The 19942-nt window shown below is 45.1% G+C and overlaps 1 protein-coding gene across 4 annotated transcripts in view; it reads right to left on the bottom strand.

Annotated features, from left to right (window-relative positions):
* Positions 1 to 546: 546 nt before the first annotated feature.
* EXT2 (exostosin glycosyltransferase 2) overlaps positions 547 to 19942 on the bottom strand; it is a 130967-nt gene continuing 111571 nt past the window's right edge. For all 4 annotated transcript variants that reach the window (XM_036258323.1, XM_036258321.1, XM_036258322.1 and 1 more), the window contains exons 11-14: positions 11789 to 11932; positions 9719 to 9847; positions 7997 to 8079; positions 547 to 1428 (exon numbers count right to left, since the gene is read on the bottom strand). In XM_036258323.1, coding sequence (XP_036114216.1) covers positions 1290 to 1428; positions 7997 to 8079; positions 9719 to 9847; positions 11789 to 11932 — 495 coding nt within the window. In that variant the 3' untranslated portion in view covers positions 547 to 1289. The remainder of the gene's footprint in view (positions 1429 to 7996; positions 8080 to 9718; positions 9848 to 11788; positions 11933 to 19942) is intronic.

Below are 19942 nucleotides of genomic sequence, written 5' to 3'. Positions count from 1 at the left end.
ATTTGCCAGAGTAGATTTGTTCATCAACTGGGCTTAAAGAGGTATAATTCACACATGTGCAGTATTACTAAATGCTGAAATTTAATGATTTAAATATACCAGCAACTATTGCAAAGCAGTTGTTATAGCAGCATTTAACATTAGCCAGAACCTCCCTGGCTAACGTTACGTTTATACCAAGAGAATGAGGGAAACTCTGGCATCCCCCTGGGGTGGGGTCACAGCTCCCTCAACTTTTACAACATGGTACTTGCTAGAGCGACTCAGTGTGCAGCTATCAGAGGCCCTCTGTCTGCCCTGAGAACACCTACAAAAGACTGGCTGGACCTAATAAGGAACAAACAGAGCCTTTGGAGGTTCTGGGAGGCATCTTCTCTTACAAAGTCTAGTGTGGGGATCTTACTCTGCTGGACACACTTGGCACCAGAGTCCCCTGGCTGTGTCTTTCCAGACATGGACATAGACTGGAGTGAAGAGCAGATGCAGCTAAATACACAAAAGGAGATGCTCCTCGGACCACCGATAATGAATGCTTTACACAGAGTAGAAAAAGGAATAAAAAATCATTTTAATCAGAGCAAAGAGCAAACCACAGGGACAGCGGGTGGGGCTTCCAGGATCCCAGTGCAGCAGCCACTCTCCTCGCCCGAGCCCAGCGCCCAGGTCCCAGACACGCGGGCGGGACGAGGGCAGGTCTGCAGCCGTGGGTGCAGCAGAGTCATTCTTGTGTATTAATACTGTGCTATTTCCCACATGAACAACTGTAAACTGACTTGCCCCACCTGACATGTCAAATCCCACTACGGTGTTTGGGTTCTGCACCAAATTCTGGGCTTCGCTTTTCCTCCGAAGAACTCACTGATTTGAAATAACTAAACGTAAGAAAACAGGTCCTCCACACATCCACAAATCTAAAATGCGTGGGTAGGTTTCTTTCCTCAGCAGTCTCCCAGTCCACGAAGTTCCTTTCAGACGGTCCTGTCGGAACTGGAAACAGGAGCCTGAGCTGCACGTAAACCCGGAGCCTGTCACCAAGGCTTCTGTTCAGCATCTTCAGAGAGAAGCCACCGGAGATCACAGAAGCCCAGGACAGAGGACGCCGAGCTCAAGGTGCCTCGGCATCCTCCCGAGGTTCCCATTCTGGACAAAGTAGGTTGGGGCGTACATGCGAAGATGCGATATGTCCATCTTCCACTCTGAAGTCCCCACCCTGACCTCAGATGTGCCGGAGAGGCCGTCTCCTCTTCCTCTGTCCACGCTCAACGTTCAGACCTCCACCCGCGGCAGCCTTACAAGCTGCCAATGTTGGGGAAGCTCTTCAGTTTCTCAGGAAAGTCGTCTTTGTACAGGACGGGGTCAGCTCGGTGCTCCACCACCTTTAGGGGCATTGTCCCAAAGACTGAAGCAAACTTGTTGATGCACTCAGACCTGTGGGGTTTGGGGAGCAGGAGGGCAGGTGAGCAGATGAGAAGGGTAGGGATGGGGGGAAAGAGAGAAAATGTTTAAGAGGCTGAGAGATGAGAGCAAAATGCATAATATTCAACATCAACAGAAGGAATCCGAGCAGCCCCAGCCTGCTCCCAGGTTCTTACAAAGGTTGGAAGGGTGCAGACACAAGAAGTGATGTGGGGGTCCTCTATTAGTTTGGTGGGAGAAAGTGAACAGGGAATGCTGTTTGAAGGGCCTGTAGAGGTCAGGATGTCTCTTCCCCTCCCCCTTACATTCCAATCATTCTTCCCGATCTGCAGGAGCAGGCCTCAAACCAAGGAGGACTAGCTGCCAACAGTCTTAACCCCATCTGTGCCAGCTAAAGAGAGGGCAGTCAGTGGGAAGGAAAAGCCGCTTGGAGCTGAGCTGTAGCTGACTGAACTTCGACAGGCAGAGGGAGGCTCCTACACACAGAGCCATGGAAGGCAAAAGAAGCAAATGGGGCTGGTGAACCTCAAATTTAAACAGTAAACACTTCATCCGTCCGTCCAGCCGACATGTGCTGAAGGCTTGTAAGTGGCCATCTCTGGGATTTACCAGTCAGCTTCCCCAAACTGCAGCTGGTATCGGGTGGGAGAGCTGAGGCCACACGGAGCAGCTTCCATAGGAGCACGTCCGTCAGAACCAGCAGTCAGCAACCAGCTGGTGCGGGCAGCCCAGCTCCACGGTGGGGCGGTTTCCTCTCCCCCACGCTCCCAGCCTGGTGAGCACCCTCCCGGGGGTCAGGTCAGGCACGCTGGCGGGAAGTGGTTCTGCTCAATCAGGCCAACTAGGTGTGACGGCTGGGTAATGAGGACCCTTCGGCATCGGCCAGAGGGGAGTTAAGGCCTGTAAAACCCTCTGAAGTTAAGGGGAGCCCCAGGATGGGTTTCAGAAAGGTCAATATGCTCTCTCAGTTAGGCCCACGGCACCCGAGAGCTACAACAAGAACAAACTAATCAGAGGCAGAACCATTTACCAGGAAGGGGCTAAGTTTCAAGACGCAGACCAGAAGTCTCTCTGTCCTCGAGGTACTGTGAGATTTGTTTCAACGTATTTAAATCAACAAGTTTTCACTTGAGTACTTTGAGCTTTATGAAGAAACCGATTCATAAAGAAACCAGTCATCATTTCTTTTCACTTGGTCATCTTTCTAGAAAAAGGTGTTACTATTTCACTTTGAGCTCTTCTAGCTAATAACATCATTGTGTCCACCAACACAAACCAACAATACTTACTGTGTAAGAGCGCTTTACGTGTAGTAGGGCCCGTTTCATCCTCACTACCACCCTACGGGCGGTCCTACCATTATTCCCATTCTACACGGGAAGACAGACGCTGAGAGGCTAAGGAACGTGTCCAAATGGTAAGTCACTAGTAAGAGGCTGGGCCAAACCCAGGCATTCTGGCTCCTAAGTCTAGAGTCTTAATTATGAGAGGATACAAATTTATTAATTAACACACTTTGAGGGTCCAAGAGGAAGGGCTTGAAACGAACGAACAAATGTTGAGCACCTACTACATGCCAAATAATTTACACACACGATGTCATTGACCCCTTCAAGCTCCCCCTATACGCCCAAGTGTGGGTTTATCACGGCTCCCTGAAGGGGCCGAGAAACTGGGACAGAGTCAATGACTTGGCCAAGGACCAGGAGCTGGAGGGTGGGGCGCCGGGTTCAAGCACACTTGCGCTGCAGCAGCAACCTGCTCTCCGTCACGCTCAACTCGCGGGGAGCGGAGCCTCCCTTCTGCCAGCCGTTTTCTGAGACTCGGGAGCTAGTAGTCATAGGTTCCAAATTGAGAAGAAACTGGGCAAAAAGACTGAGGATTTCAACAAAATGGTATGAAGCAAGCACTGGACAACAGCCTCCCTCTACTCAAATAATGGGGTCAAATTATTTGCAGTGGCACAGTGAAATCTCCCCAAGGCCTTGCTTTTGACAGCTATTCTGCCTATAATCATGCACTGGTTCTTCCAGCTCCCAGTTACTATGCCAGTGGGTCTGGCTAGCAAAGCCCAGCTGTGCCAGGATAGGTACCAGCGAGTATGTGCTCAAGAAGAATCATGGCTCTTGGCAGAGCAGAGAGACTCCATGGCCCCTGGAGATACTGAGGACAATGTCTCCTCTGTAACTGAATCTGCCAACAGGGCTGGGCCACAGGCAGGAGGCCACTGGGGTTCCGGCCAGCTTGACTTGTTGACAGCTGCCCCTGGCTCACCCAGGTTTCGTGAGTACTTCTTTCTTTCCACACAGGCTGCCTGGAGAAGAGGCTGGCCCCTCTGAATGGTAAAGGTCCTGAACTCTCCCGCTAGGTACTGACAATGCTGCCTACTTTCTTTGCATCTGGGTTGGGGAACAGGTTAGGCAGACCAGGAGTCTGGCTTGCTGCTGGGGGCCCACCTGAGTTGTTCTGTCCATCTACCCCATCCGTAACTGTTCCCTGGGTTGGTTTTCTAACTGAGTACAAACAGGCTAAGGACTGCCAATGTCTATCTCTAAAGTCAGGGGCAGGGAGGAGAAAGGACTAATTGTTTTTTGTTTTCCTTTCAAACACATACAATTACCTAAGGTAACCAAGAGCCTTTTGGACTAATGCTGGGGCAACTGGGAAGGAAAGGAATTCTGCCAGGCACTGTGCTACAAGCTCTCGTGTGTTACGAGTTCACTCGCCAGCATATAATACAGTGTTTAGTACAAAGATACTCAATAAATATTAGTTGAACCAATGGATAGACACCATAGTTTGATATATATTAACATCCCCATTTTAGGAGATGAAAAGATGAAAGTTCAGGTAAGGTAAGTCAATTTCCTTAAGTCAGCTAACAAGGGGCAAACTCATAATCTGAACAAAGATCGGCCTGAATCAAAATACTATATTCTTTTTCTTAAATCGACACTATTTGCCTGCCACACCTGACCTCACGGAAGCTACTGGCCAGAATGAGCAGTATTCTTCGGGTTCTTACGGAATGACAGCAGACGCTAGAAATGGATGCTGGGCAGGGCAAGCTACTTCCCTCTGCGACTGAGCTTTCTGATTCTAGAACCCGAAGAGAGAACAAGTACGCTCACTGCACCACAAAACCCAGCACCAGGTTCATAACTTACAAAGAGGTTAACTCCTTTAACTGTTGTGTGCAAAACGTGTATTCTGGAAAGGGAACCATTACAAAAATAAAACAAGTGAACAACTCTACAGCCCATCTATTGGTCAACAATGGATGGCTTAATCGTCTTCTTCCCTCCCAATCTAAGTACCTTATTTAATAGTTCAGTGATCGAGTCTTAATCCAAATAGTTTTACTCCCAGCTTCTGATTCCAAGACCGACTCCCATCACATTTCTCACAGGAGCAGTCTAGCTTCCCCGCCTCTTCTTCCCCCCGTGCTTCGTTCTAGGGCTCTGGTTCCACATTTCCAACTGCCCCGTATCTACACCTGCACATATACAGAGGGCAAACCCCAACCCTACCTTGCTGCTCTCCAACTCCAGCCACGATTAAAATCTCTTCCTGTCCTCGTTAATTATACTGTACAGCTATCCCCCCTCCCCAATTAGTGTCTCCTCCTAACTATACTATGTACACGGTTAAAGGCATCACCATTCATTCTGACTGGAAATCTAGAAGTTATCTCTCGACTCCTTCTCATAACCTTCCCACACCTATCTAGTTGGAAATAAGTTCTAGCACATCTTCCTTTGGGAAAAAAAAACGCTTGCAATTTAATTCCTTCCTTCCTTTCCACACTCAATTTAGTTTAAGCTTCTGACTGCTCTTTCTTCAATCTCTTTACTTCATTCCAGCCTATGCACTACTTTCAAATCAATCTCAGGACAATGTGAGACCAAGCTACCCCCCTGCTCCATGTAAAGAACAGACTGGGAATATAGGAAAACACTACCCCTCCCCCGACCCCATGTTTCTCCTGTGGCTTTCACTAGAGCCTGAAGATGCACGCTCGGCTCCCTGACTGGGGATCCAAGGCAGTTTGGCACTAACGGGCCAGAACTCGATGCTCTAGCCAAACTGAACTTTTTTGTCCCCTAGGTTAACTCATAATTTTACTTCTTCTACAATTTTATTCAGCATCCAAATAAGTTCCATATGTTACAATTGGCTGATAGTATCTTTAAGTCTCTTTTAGTCTGTAGGTTACCCCTCCTCTTATTTTCCTCCAGCTATTTATTTGTTGAAGAAACAGGGTCATTCATCCTGTTCCCACATATGGACTTTGCTGATTACATCCCATGGTGTCCTTTGATATGTTCATCTGTCCCCTGTATTTCTTGTCTATCAGCAGTTGAATCTCGAGTGTTTGTCAGATTTGATTTGGGGACAGAATACTTCCGAGATGAACATTTATCAGGAGACACAAAAATGTCTAATTGTCATGTCCTCTTTTTTTGCTAGTAGCCACTGATGTCACTGCCTAAATTCATTACTTTTTCAGAGTTTGTACAATAGTGATATTCTAATTCTATAATTTTTGTTGTTATTTTTCATTAGCTAGATTTCTACAAAGACTAAAATCTTCTCATGAACTATTTTGATACCCTGAGGTACAGCTGACATTGGAATGAACTTAACTGCTTGCCAGATACACCTAGAACCTGCTGAGGGGCACCTCTGATCACAGCGCCCCTGCCTGGGTCTCCCCTTCCTGCCCAGTGTATCAATTGTTGGGATCCTGGTGATCTTTGAAGGCTCACTTCAAATGGCATCTCTTTTACAAAATTATTCCTAATAATCAATCTAGCACGAAATCACTTCTCTTTCCTCTGATCAATTATAACATTTTGAGCCTCCCTAATGGTATTTATCACACAGAGCTTTGGGTTAACTTTGTGTGTCTGTATTTGCTGTTGTTAACTGTAAACTCTGATATAATTAGATTCAAACCTAATAACACCTGGGAAGCTGCCCATTCTATTTTCTTTCTTTCCTTTTTTTGTGGTACGTGCCCCTAGCAGGAACCGAACCCAGGACTCTCTGGTCCACAGGCCGACACTCAACCCCTGAGCCAAACTGGCCAGGGCTGTCTATACTATTTTCCAATGAGAAGTCCCCACATCTCCCTTACTTACTTTCTTCAGTGTTTAGTAATAAATGTATCTAACTTTAGTCTCTCTCACTGCATTTTAAGTCTCTTCACATTTGCGATGATCTCAGTGGCCAGACAAGAGTTGTTTAACCTTAGCATGAGCTTCAAGGCCACTGTCAGGTCAACCTTTCTCCCTATAATTCCTTTCCCAGAATTTCCTAACCCTGCCATTTTAACTTAGCCCAATCAATAACCAGTTGCTTAATGCTATAAATTCTCCCCAGACACAGAGAATAGTGGTAGGTTTAAACAACAATTTCATGTACTACAACAGAACTATAGTTGGGGTCTCTCTTCCAAATGAGTTATGACTTTCACAGTGTAATTTATACCAGTGACAGATATTTCCAAAATAACAATATATTATTTCACACTGACAGTTGGTAGAAGTCACATAATTTGGGTAAGATATCTTTATATGTAAAAGACAAAGAGATTATTTAAAGAGTAAGAAGAGTAAAGCATTATAGAAGAATCCAGGCCAACTGAAAAGAAACAAGTTTCTGCACAGAAAAGTCCTCCGGGCTTGAAGGATTTTAATACGGCTCACAGATTTCAGCAATGAATGCTGCAAACAGTAGCACGTGAGACCTATGGGAACCCGAACTAGATGTCTCATTCTACAAAGCGACTGTAACATTCTGAGTGAATTCTGGTCCCTTGACAATAGTGCTGCTGGATGTCAAGCTCGCTGTCCTGCATGAGGAGCTGATTTTGGAAGAACTGGGTTTGATTCAAGAGACTCAAAGCTCAGGGACCTTCCGGTTACAGGTGAGAACTACTAGACCTACTACAAGATTACAGCAGTCAGGGAGACATGGGTCTCTGCTCTGTACATACTCACCAACAAGGCCGGGCAGAACACTCCACACAGAGGTGTGCTTGTTGAGGAACTGACTGAATCGAAATAAAGGGGGTATTTCGGAGCTGCCCTGCCCCCCTCTCTCTGGAAATAAAGAGCTGTGCTTTCGAGTCTGTTCTCACTAGGTGTTTCCGTAGTGTTAGCAAAGGTAATCTGTCTCGGGTGGGTTTGGTTTAATTCTTTCTGATCAAACTTCTACTGTAACATGGAGATATTACCCTGAAAAACAATCCAGTATTTCCTTGGAATTAACTAGCTTCCACTCAAATGACTGTGGATGGTTAACTGCTTAGTCTAAATGGGGAATCTGGCTTCTGGAGCTTAAGGCCAGCTATATTTTTAAGATCCTTCCAGCCATTACAAATTGAGTGAGTAGCATTCCAAATTAATTCTTTGGGTGACCTGGGCTTGAACTAACCCAATTCCCACAGTGCAAAAGAAGGTGACTATGGCTACCAGCTGCTGTCCTTATATTTCCAAAAAAGCCCCATAAACAGGCCCAGGGCAGGAAATGGGGATCAGAAGCTAGGGCAGACTGTGGTGAGAGGCTCACTCACCTCTCCACCATGTGTGTCTGGTCGAGGGAAAGCCCATCGATGGCTGTGCACTCAGGACACTTGAATTTCTTTCGCGGTGTCACCTGCCAGAGGAACACAAAAATACCTGGCTGTCAGCGTCAAGGACAATCAAGTTATGCTTGTGACACCACTCTGCATGCTTCTGTTCTGTAAGAGGAGATGCCTGTTCCCTCTACACACACGCACACACACACACCTCACCATTCCCCCATTCAATTCTGTCTGGCTCGGCCAACGGCAGAACTCACAAGGGCCCAATAAAAAAGGCTTGGAGGGCTTTTGCCTTCTGTAACTGAAAAGAAGTGGTGATGACAAGCTCCTTAATTCCTGTTTAATGACTGTTTTCTCACTGCCAAGGTCCTTGTATAAACACCATTTGTTCTTGCAGCCATAAGGGCGATGAAATACAGCTTCCCATAACTTTCACCGTAACCTTAGTTCCAACAGGCGCTATTTCTCCTTATTTCAGCTCATGGCAAATGCTACGAGCAGCTCCGGGCCCTTGAAGATGCCAGGTGATTGCACAATTCCCTTGAATCAGAAAAACATCGAACGGTCCCTTATCCTCTGACTCCTCCTCCCGGATTCACCCCCACCCTCCCAAACCTTAAGCTTCCAGTGCTTTTTCTAGCAAACTCAGGGGAAGCTGCAGAGGGATGGGAAGGAGAGAAAGCTAGATAACTAACTAAGACAAGGTTCAGAAGCAAAGGACACCAGGAGTTAGCAGAGCTAAAAAGATCCTGAAGCATGTCAAAAAGCAAATTTGGAGACAAACTTCCTTTAAAATGAGTTTCACAATTTACATTCTTTAATTTTCTTTGCAGTGAGCTATCCATGGAGTTATTTAGAGAGCGGGGAATAGAATGAGGATTGGGTCAGGTCTAAAGAGCACAGATAGTGGATTTCTCTTTTTCCTTAGTCACCGTGGTTTAATTTGGCTTCTCTCGTCAATTGATAGTACAAAGAATCAATGGGAAGGTTCTATTATGCTTCCGATATAAGCCCCCAGCACAGGAGGCTGCGGGCATGAGGAGCGTGGCCTAGGAGCAGTGCCCACTGCCGCACTGATCTAGTCCAGAAGGGAAAGCTCAAGGTGAGTCCACTTACATAAAAAGCGCGTACTCTCTCCACGTATCTAGGGATCTGATTTGAGCAAAATCTACATTTCAAGAATAGATGACTATCCCCATGGAATCTTTAATATATTATAGGAAAGGTGATTTTTACTGCCCAGTAATCAATATTTAAAAACAATGTTTAGGACAGCTACAGTTGTAATTGTACAAAGTATGGTATCTTCTCAATGTTATAAAAAAAAAGACTGGCTACCTTAAGATGTAAACTGCATCCTTTAGCTAATAGAACTAGATTTCAAATCAGCTTTGAGAATAAAATTAATTTTTAAAAAAACATGATTTATAGAAGAACTATCATAGCCTTTATCTCTGATTCTGAAGTTTAAGAACCAACTAAAGTAATTGTGTAAAAAAAAAAAAAAAAATGCTTAAATTATCAAAGCCTACCCTTCAATTTTACAGTATGATAGGGTCAATCATTGAATCTTAAAAAGTGAAAAGGGAGCTTAAAGCTCATCCAGGCCATACCTCATCTACAGGTACAAGAACTCCCAGGCTCAGAGGGGAGACCTATCTACCATCACAGAGCAAGTCAGTGGCAGAGCTGGACAAGAACGCCTCCTACCTTGATGACAGCTTTCCCCGTGACATTAGCCACCAGGAAATTCATGGCAATGTCTTCACAGTTCATATGAGCATCCACCCAGTTCTTGATATCCCCAGGCATTTTGTAGGTATACAGGTAATTAAAGTACTATCAGGTGAGACAAAAAGAAGAAACATTCAAATATCAGTGCCCTCTGGCTGATACATCAAGTGCATGAGACAAGCTTTCTCTAATAAGCTCAATCGCAAGGCTGTATCAACAGAAAGGGCAAAGGAAGTATTAGAATGTTTTTGGTCAGATGACCAAGATCGTTAATATTGTCATTCTTTTCAAAATCACCTATTGTAAGCAGAGGAGAGGTACAATGTGGAGCCCTTGTAGGGTGCAGGCCCTTTAGACTGATTAAGTGTGTTACAGATACTGTTCAGAGATACACTACGCATTCATCTTTATTAAATCCTTCCCCTGAACTCACAATGCTCAATCCTGCTTTCTCTATCCTTTCCACCGATTGCAAAGAGAAACGGATAAATTGACAGTAGACCGACATTGCAAAGTCATATGCTTTTTACAGTAGAACAAAAATGAGGCAATTCTGAAACCACCATAACCTACACACATAAAATAGTATAGAAATTAATAAGCAAAAAAAAAAAAAATGCATACAATTTACTACCATATACCCCCCAATTATAACCCTTATTTTTTATTTCTTGCTGAGAACGGACAGCATTTCTGGGTCTGGGCCCTAAGCGGCGTGGGGCAGCGCTGCTGAGACAACGAGGAGCCTCAGCACGGGACGGCGGAGTCGGACGGCCTGTGCCGGGCTGAGCAGGTCTTTCTCCTGAGGTCAGTCCTTAAGCCCCTGCGGACAGCGGGCAGGTTGGTACCACTGAGTTAAGCCACACACTTCCAGGGAGCACTCTAATCATCAACAAATATTCTAAAGCCCAGTGCATGAAGCGGTAAGTCTTAGATGAGGAGAAACACAAAAGGTTCATAAATAAGCAAAAGGAATCTCAGTCTCACTAGTCAAGTCAGTTAAACATTAAGGCCCATTTCATGTGCATTTCTCACAAGGGAGGCTATGGTAAGAACGTTTTATATTTTGCTGGTGGTAGTGTATGTTGGTACAAACAACACTGAAAACAGTAGATAGAAATATGTATCAAAACCTTCCAAAAATGTTCATTTCCTTTGACAGAATTCTACTTCTAGGAATCTAACATAATGGTCAAAAGTATAAACAGTTATGAAAGTGAATAATAATTATAATTTAAGCATTAGATATTAAACATTATCTAAAATAGCAAAAAAGCTACATGCAACCTAAATACACAATGACAGAATAATAGTTACACACATAATTTATGGAATACTAATATAATGGTATATTAGCAATTATGTTAAGAAAAATTTGTGAAGAAATGTTAATGACATGAGAAAATGCTCACAATATGATACATGAAAGTAGCAGGTTAATGCGAATCTTTATAATAGTATGTGTGTATATGTGCATAAGTAAATAAATAAAAGGCAAAGTGGAAAAAACATCTAAACAACAATAATGGTTCTCTGTTATGACTATATAAGTGACTTCTTATATAGTAAAATTTGTTCTGAGTTTTCCATATTTTCTATTATGAACAAGTACTATTTTATAACTAGATAAAAAACTTTATTCTTTAAAAAATATCATAAGCCCTGGCCGGTTTGGCTCAGCAGTTAGAACGTTGGCCTGCGGTCCAGAGAGACCCGGGTTCAGTTCCCACTAAGGGCACGTACCTCGGTTGCAGTTTGTCCCCGGCCCTGGCTGGTCATGCGGATGGCAGCCACTCGATGTGTCCCTTTCACATCGATGTTTCCCTCTCTCTCTTCCTCTCTCTCCCTCCCACTCTATCGAAACAAAAAGTGGGAAAATGTCCTCAGGTGAGGATAAAAAAAAAATCATAAAATATGGCCTTTGTGAGACCTCTGAATAGAACATTTTTTAAATAAACGCAGCAAGAATTAAACTGGCTATATAAAATGAGTATCACACTCTCAGTTTTGTCAGACCCAGCTGCCCCAAGCCTGCCCACACCTTACCTTGTGATAAAAAGCTGCTCCCGTGAGCACCATGGACACCTCATTAGTCCATTCAGACTCATACTTCCACTTACTCATCTCATGGTCCCAGAGATGCAGACGACCTGGATAACCCACTAACCGGTCAGGAAATTCCCGCCAGACCTAAGGACAGAAACACATCAACAATCTATTCCCTGTTCAGACACAACCAAGCACAGTGAGTGTGAAGTTATCCAAACAGACTCCGGAGGTTCAAATCATCACAAACTAAGGTCAGAATACACTTCTGAAGATGTTCATTTGAACAGGTGCTAGTTCTCCTGCTAATGTTCAAAGACAGACATTGATTCTGATTTCCTCCAAAACTTCTGTGCTTGCTTGGAAATTTCAAATAATGTAGAGAAATAGCTTACCGAATTGGGCCAAGATAGGTAATCTCTTAACATATGATTAGTGAAATAGGTTCCAATCTTTTTTTTTTTAATCCTCACCCGAGGATCTTTTTCCATTCATCTTCAGATAGAGTAGGAGGGAGTTAAGGAGGGAGGGAGGGAGAGCAAGAGAGAGAGAGAGAGAACGCAACATTGATGTGAGAGACACACATGCATTGGTTGCCTCCCGCAGGACCCCAACCAGGACCAGGGACCGAACCACAACTAAGGTACGTGCCCTTGACCAGAATCAAACCCATGACTCTTTGGTCTGAGGGCCAATGCTGTAACTGCTGAGCCAAACTGGCCAGGGCATGAAATCGGTTCCATTCTTAAAGAATGCACAAATGAAGAATAAATGGAACCCTACAACGAACTCATCTGTCCAGGCTTACTTTAAATTTTGGTAATTGTGAAAACTTACAAAATCTTGGTTTCTAAAATAAAAAAACAATTTCTCTGGAGCACCCATTCAGCCATTCTTATGACCTTCTATGTAGACAATTTGTTTGATACTATAATCTGTAACATATTTAAAAAAACCTTGATTTCCACATTTGAAAATATTCTTAGGTGCAGTTTTGTTAAAGAGAATTTGATAATTGGGGTGAGGTCCTTCTAATACCTTTCCCCATATATTTCTGTGCAATTCAGTTTAACTTTTAAAAGAGAAGTTCATACCATTAATGAGTGTTGACAATTTGCCAGCTGTTCACGGCGGCTGGCTTTTCAGCACCAGGACTCCGTGCCCCTTACCAGACCTCTAAACAACGGCCTGAGGACCTAGCCCTGGGCCCTCTTATTCTTCTTTAAACTCTCTAAGTAATCGTATCCAGTTTATAATCTGATGGCCTCTACATTTATGCTTGGCCCTGAATGTTCCTGAGATAACCAACTACTTAGTATTTTCAACTGAATAAACAACAGGCACCTCGAACTTAACATGTCCAACACTTCACCCTGGATTCCATTTCCCCAGATGAGCATTCTCTCCATCTTCTCCATCTCCATAAATTATCTACTCAACTGCCCAAGCCCAAAAGCTAGCGTCAGCCTTCATTTCTTCCCTTTCTTTTTCCTCTTTCCCCACATCCAATCCACTGCAAGTCCTGCTGGCTCTACTTCTACCTGTTCCCATTTCTACCACCCTCTCTCTAGTCCCAACCACCATCATCTCTCACCTCGGCTGTCACAGGCTTTTAACGCATCCCTTTCCTTCTGCTTTTGCCCCTCCACACAATTATTAAAAGTCTCTAAGAGGACTACTCCTAAAACAGTAGTAGGGTATGCTGTACAAGATCATTCAACCAGTATGCTTTATCCTATTTTATACACATATATACCTAACGTGTATTTTCACTACCCACATACAGGGGTAGGCAAAAGTAGGTTTACAGTTATTCACATGGAAAATACAATAATGAATAAAAATAAGACAAGAATAAACTCTGTGTTTCATGTACTCACACCTGTGACCCTACTTTTGCCCCACCCTGTACAGATGTCATATGGTCACAGGTACAGCAACCAGAGGCTTTCCAACACCCAGTGTCTCTGAGCCCAGGGAGGAGGCTTAGTTGCCTTCCCAAGGCGGGAGCCAGTGAGCTAGCACTTCCCTCTCAGGTTTGCTGGGGCTGCTGTGGCAGTAACAGACTGGGTGGCTGAAAACAACAGAAACCCCCAAGTCCACACTCAAGGTGTTGGCAGGGTCATGCTCCCTCTGAAACCTATAGGGGAAGGATCCTTCCTCGCCTCTGCTGAGTTCTTTTGACTGGTGGTACCAGTCAAAATGGATTAGGGCCCACCCAACAAGGTCCTTTTTACTGGGTTACCTGTGAACAGACCCTATTTCCAAATACAGTTACTTAGAGTTCAAGTTTCAACATATCTCTTTTAAAGGGTCACACTTCAACCCTTAACACTTTTCCCCAATCTTTAAATGTTTCACCCCCAAAACAAAAAAACGTCTTCCTATTGACTAAGAACCACCAAGGTCTTCAGCATGTTCTAGGGTCTGCCACTCTTCAGCCTCTTCTTACCACATTCTCAGACTGCAGCGATTTTCTGTTCTGCACCATGACTAGACCTCAAGCCCTTTGCACTTGCTATTTCTTCTGACTGCAATGTTCTCCCAGCTCTTCAAAAGGCTGGTTCCTGCTCATCAGTCAGGTCTCTGCTTAAATATACCTACTCTGAGACGCCTTTTCAGACCTTCCTAAGGTAAACACCATCCCCCAACCAGGATTCTTCATCACATCCTCACCCCATGCTTTTCTTCACCAAACTCATTTTTGGACATTGTCCTGGTTATTCATTGTTACTTATTTCTTATCTATCCCCCCTCCCCCCACCAGAATTTAAACTCCACGAGGACGGAGACTTTGTCTCATCCGCTGTGGTGTCCGAAGCACAAAGAACAGTGCCGGCACACGCCGCATTCCATACACACGTGTTGAAGGCATGAACGAGCAGACTCTCAGCAGGCAAATGCTGAGAATGAAAGAACGGAACCAGAGAACCTTTCTCTGTTCTTCACAGCCAGAGCCATTATACTCCTTAATTCAGAAAGGATGTCTGCAGCAGTATTGATCAACCGGTACCATTAATAATAATGTGATATCCTTTGTGTGTGAAGATCGCAGTAATAATTCACCATCACTGAAGCACATGTTTTGAATTGCTTTTCCAGAAGCGGGTAAAAGGATATTTGCTGAGTCATTACACTGTCTTGCCCAGTCCTCCTTGTGATCATCTACTACATGCTTTTTATGTGATGTCTGACCTGGGTCTGAGCATGGTCTGGAATTGTGGAAAGAGTTTTCCTTTGTGTGAAACCAGCTCACCTTAACAGGCACTCAAACCCACATCCTTGGCCTCATTAACACCATGTTGTAACCAACAGAGTTAACCGGCCACAGGAATCATCCTAATAGCTGCAGACAAATGAATCCATGTCAAACATTTCCTCAGATGTGTACTGCTGCTGTGCTCCTTACTCTGGGGTTTGTATTTCAGCAGATTAAAATAATATGATACTATTACAGTTTTATAGAGCCCAGAGCAACAACACAGTATGTGAGCCATGACTTCTGTTTGGTTGGTGGGCCTGGGCAGATTCCATTAAAATGCACGGCCAGTTGCCTCTTCTCAGCACCAAGCACCTGCCTGCTGAAGCCACACCAGGGCGGCACTCCGACTCCCCGCAGCGGAACTCAAGGGGCTTCTGAAGGGCTCCAAGCACAAGTAACTGGACACCAGCAGTGGCCAAGGTGGAGGGAAGGGTGAGAGGGGGAGAGAGGGATGTCTCCGTTCAATGGGACCCTCTGCAAGATGGAAGTCGCACCCCCGCCCTTCACAGCACTGCAATCCACGCAAAGGCAGTTGAAATCCCTTTCCCAAGGGGTTCTTCTTCTTTTCAAGGCCCTGTTTCCAGCAATAATAGTAATACTGACTCAGGTTTAGGGTTGAATGCTGTTAAGATTTCAGTCCCCGTCGGGTTAACTGAAGCCACCCCCAGCATTCAGCATTCTCTCCGGAGGGATGCGGTCTGGTGGCACCGGGTCAGACTGCCAGACTGCTGCCCTGAAGGCACCAGCGCCCCGAGGCTCAGATTCCGCGGAGCCTGTGCTGAGCGCGGCTCCTCGTGCGGGGCCTCTCTGCCCTTGACTTACTCCAGGCAGCTGGATACAATCAAGATACCATCCTTGTCACTTCATCTATAACTCCGCAGCTGACTACAGGATCAAAACGGAGAGGAACAGAAGGGGACGGGCCCTCTCTAATCGAGCCCCAGTGTAGCACAGAGCTGATTATGTACACAGTAAAGCATTTTCCCAGCCAGCAGAGTGAGAACTCAAATTCTACCCCCTCTCCTCTTGGCTACCCACCTCCTACTCTAATTCAACTTTTTTCTTTTTACTTCAGGAAAGTGCTCTGGGGTCAGCCTTTTGACATTACAAACAAATGCCTTTATACACTGTAGTGCGGGTATTTCGAACTTCACATTATATCCCTGTGGTTCTAGTGACAGCGCTGGCATAGTTCTCTCAAGTCACAAAGCCACCGTCCCCTTGTGTGCCTAGACTACTGAAGTCCTTCATAGATGGTGTCCTCCTCTAGTTCTAATCACACACATTATTGAAGACAAAAGCCTCTGCCTGTTATAACAAACTCTGTCTTCAGTAGGGGCTCAGCAATAACTTGAACAATCCGTACATTTGGGGCCAGAGACTTTAACAATATAATACCATCCTCCAACTGTTTCTTTCTGATCTAAGTTTTATAATTTTCGTTCTAACCACCTCTTAACAGATTACAAAAATGTCCTCTTCTGGACTCCCAGCTGTGATCACTTGGCTGTTTTCAGAGTTAGCTATTTTTTTTTTCAAAATTTTCTTTGGTTTTTAGAGTGAGAGGAAAGGAAAGGAAGAGAGACAGAAACATCGATGAGAGAAAACACCCACTGGCTGCCTCCTGCATGCCCTCCACTGGGGATTGGGCCCACAGCCTGGGCATGTGCCCTGACCAGGAATCGAACCGGCGACCTCTTAGTGCATGGGTCGACGCTCAACCACTGAGCCACACCGGCCGGGTGCCTATTTTGTTTTTTAATTTCTGAACTTCACAAGGTCTTCTGTGGCTTCCCATTGCTAGAATATCAAACTAAGATCATCTACTGTTGTTTAAAAGGCACAGGGGGCTGCCTAGGTTACTTCCTACAGAAAAGACAACAGGTGACACAGTTAAAGCAAATTAAGAACTGGCTCTGCCTCTGACCTGTCCTGCAACTGACCTATGCAAGTTGTCCTCCTTCTGTTTTGCCATATGCAAAAGGAGGGGTTGGATTAGGTGACCTCTAATGTCCTTTTAGGGCTAAAATCTTATATCTTCTTCCTTACTAAGCTATTCCCATGGAAAGTAACTCATTAATTGTAATCAGTTCCAAGTTACAGGTTTCTAAAGAGCATGGCCTGCATTATTTAACTTTGTTTAACATACCATACACATATGGGTACCTAATAAATGTTCCTGAAAAGAGGATAATGCACGGTATTCTAAGCCAGCTTAGAGAGTGCATTTAAACTCAGGGTGTGTGCTAACCACAGTCACATTCAGGAAACCGACTTGGGGGAGATGGGGGAAGGTGTAACCACAGGTGGTGCCCATCTGGGATATACAATTAGGAAACCATGGGTCAGCTCTAAGAGAAAAGTAACTCTCTGAAGTGGCTGCTACAGTTATCACACCTTCAAAGGCACAGCTCCGCAGGGATATTGCTACTGGGTGAGAAGGATGCCACATGTATTAGGATTCGCAAGCCAAGAAATGGACTAAGAAGTGATGAGGTAAGTATGGCTCCAAGGTGCACAAACTGGGCCAGGGTTTCATTTCTCTCCTTGCACACGCCCCTGAGTTTGTCAATACCCAACCATCAGAGTAAAACAGAACTCTATGAACCACGCCAGACCCTGTGGTCACATGTCTAGGTCAGCCAGGGCAAAGTTGCAAGGAACCCAACTTGCAAACGTCTTTGAATTACTGGCCCTTCAGACTTGTGCTGCGTGCTGCCCAGATGGGAAAGGGGTAGCTGGCTGGATTCCAATTCCTAGCTGGTTCCACAGAGGAGCCAGCGATCGGATTCACTCTCAGCCCTCTGGGAACAAAGCTCACCTTTTATATTTGGAATTTCCTGAAATGAGAATAGAGGGACTGATTGGCTTCATTTTCAGCTCATGCTTTTCATTACACTGGTGGTTGGTAGTTTTTGTCAATGGGGTGCCTGGGACCCAATTAAATGCTAATGTTAGACATCTAGAGCAAAGAAGCCCTGCAGTTCTCACCTGGAGTTCCCTAATGCTGACTGGTTTTGACAAATAACATGTGTCTGCTGTGCTACATATTAAGATTTACCTGTTAGATCACACCAGTCTACCTAAGGGACCTTTCCAACCCAAGGCAGTATTCTGCTTAAAATAAGCCAAGCAGGACCCTGGCCGGTGTGGCTCAGTTGGCTGGAGCTTCATCCTGTGCACCACAGGGTGGCGGGTTTGATACTTGGTCAGGGCACATACCAGGGTTGCAGGTTGGGTCCTCAGGCAGGGTGCATATGGGAGGCAACTGATCTATGCTTCTCTCTCATATCAATGTTTCTCTTACTCTCCCCCTCCCTCTTCTTTCTAAAAACAAACAAACAAACAAAAACAAACAAACAGTGTGAGGGGAAGGCTTCCAGGGTTCTGGCAGCAATGCTACTTTGCCCCAGTCTGGCTGGAGGTTAGTGCCTTGGTGCTGGGGTCATGATCTCCACTCCCCTCAAGCTCCTGCCTCAGGCCTGGGGCAGTGATGAAGGCCAAGAGACAGTCCGGAGTTGGCCACAACTGATAGAGGAACGTGTGCTAGTACATCTTTCACCAGTGACCACCATTAGGAAGACACAACGGAAGAAGGGGGCTTTAGAACACTCGCCTCCTCCTCGTGCCTGCTGTGGAGGGTGAGAAGAGGCGCACTCTGATGGTCCCAGCTGCCCACCCGGCTCTGCAGTCAGAGATCCTTCGGCCCAGATCCCTCAATGCACAACGAAAACCTGAGAGCTGGAGAGGAGGTGGCCGTTGCAAGGTGACAGCGAATTCAAGCCGGGCCCTAACTGGTGGCCCAGTCCTCTTTTCCTGAAGTTAGGGTTTCCCTCCCGCTCCTCTGATTCTAAAAAGCACCTCATCTCCCCATGCTCCATCCCTCGCTTATAAACAAAGAAGTCAGATGTCTTAAATTACACAGTGTCGTCTTCAGCTCTGCTGTGCTCGTAGCAGAGACGGTAAAGTCACACATGCGTGCTGAATGACCAGGCTGAGAACAGAACGGGGGAGGAGGTGGGGAAAACGACAGAACCCTTTGCTCTCAGCAGTACTCATCTTCTGAAAGCTGAAGGCCCTTCATGAATGTGGTTTCCATTTAGCAAAGAGCCACAGGCCCCCACCATTAAAAGAAGGAACTCTCATCAGCTGTGTAGCAAACGAGCAAGATTCCACACATGACATGCCCAGGCCTACTGGAACCTTGTAATCTGTGAGGCTCTGGGGCAGAGAAGGAAATACAAGCAAAAAGCAGCTGAACAAAAGATTAAACTCAACTGCTATTTTTCATGAGGCAATGAACCCCCCGAGTGATTCACGGAAGGAGAGAGGAGACGTGAGATGAGGGCCTGGGAGGAGGAAGGGTGGGTCAGCACAGGGCTGTGGGTTTTCTAACTTTGAGTTCAAGACCCACTAAACATAGAATCATCTTTATTTCCATAAGCTCCACTCCAGTGGGGCTATACTATTTTAAAGTCTGATCCTAGGGGATTGCTTAATGAAGTTAAAAGAATAGTGACCATAAGCCAATGGCTATTCTCTTTAAATCCTGCACGAGTGGAAACAGAAACTTTAGGTTTTATAAATAACCATTACTGAGCCTTCAAAATTTCAAGTTGATTTTGTTTTCTTCTCACTATAGAAAGGGAGGAAGTAGCATTGACCACAAACCCTATAATCCTGGCTGACTTCAAAGCATCGATGTGGTTCAAAATAATTTTTTAATGAGTAAATTCATCATAGTGCCCCGTGTGTGTGCGTAAACCCTAGAATCCTTTGGTGGAGAGTCAAGCAGCAGAGGGACTTGTCCAAATTATTTATTTATATCCCATCTATTCCAACCTCCAAAATAATTTGGGGTGGCTCACAATAAAAGGTAAAACCTACAATAA

Source organism: Molossus molossus, unplaced genomic scaffold, assembly GCF_014108415.1.
Source record: "Molossus molossus isolate mMolMol1 unplaced genomic scaffold, mMolMol1.p scaffold_m16_p_13, whole genome shotgun sequence".
NCBI lineage: Eukaryota > Metazoa > Chordata > Mammalia > Chiroptera > Molossidae > Molossus > Molossus molossus.
Note: the sequence above shows the minus strand (reverse complement) of the source record. Positions and strands in the feature narration are given on the sequence as shown.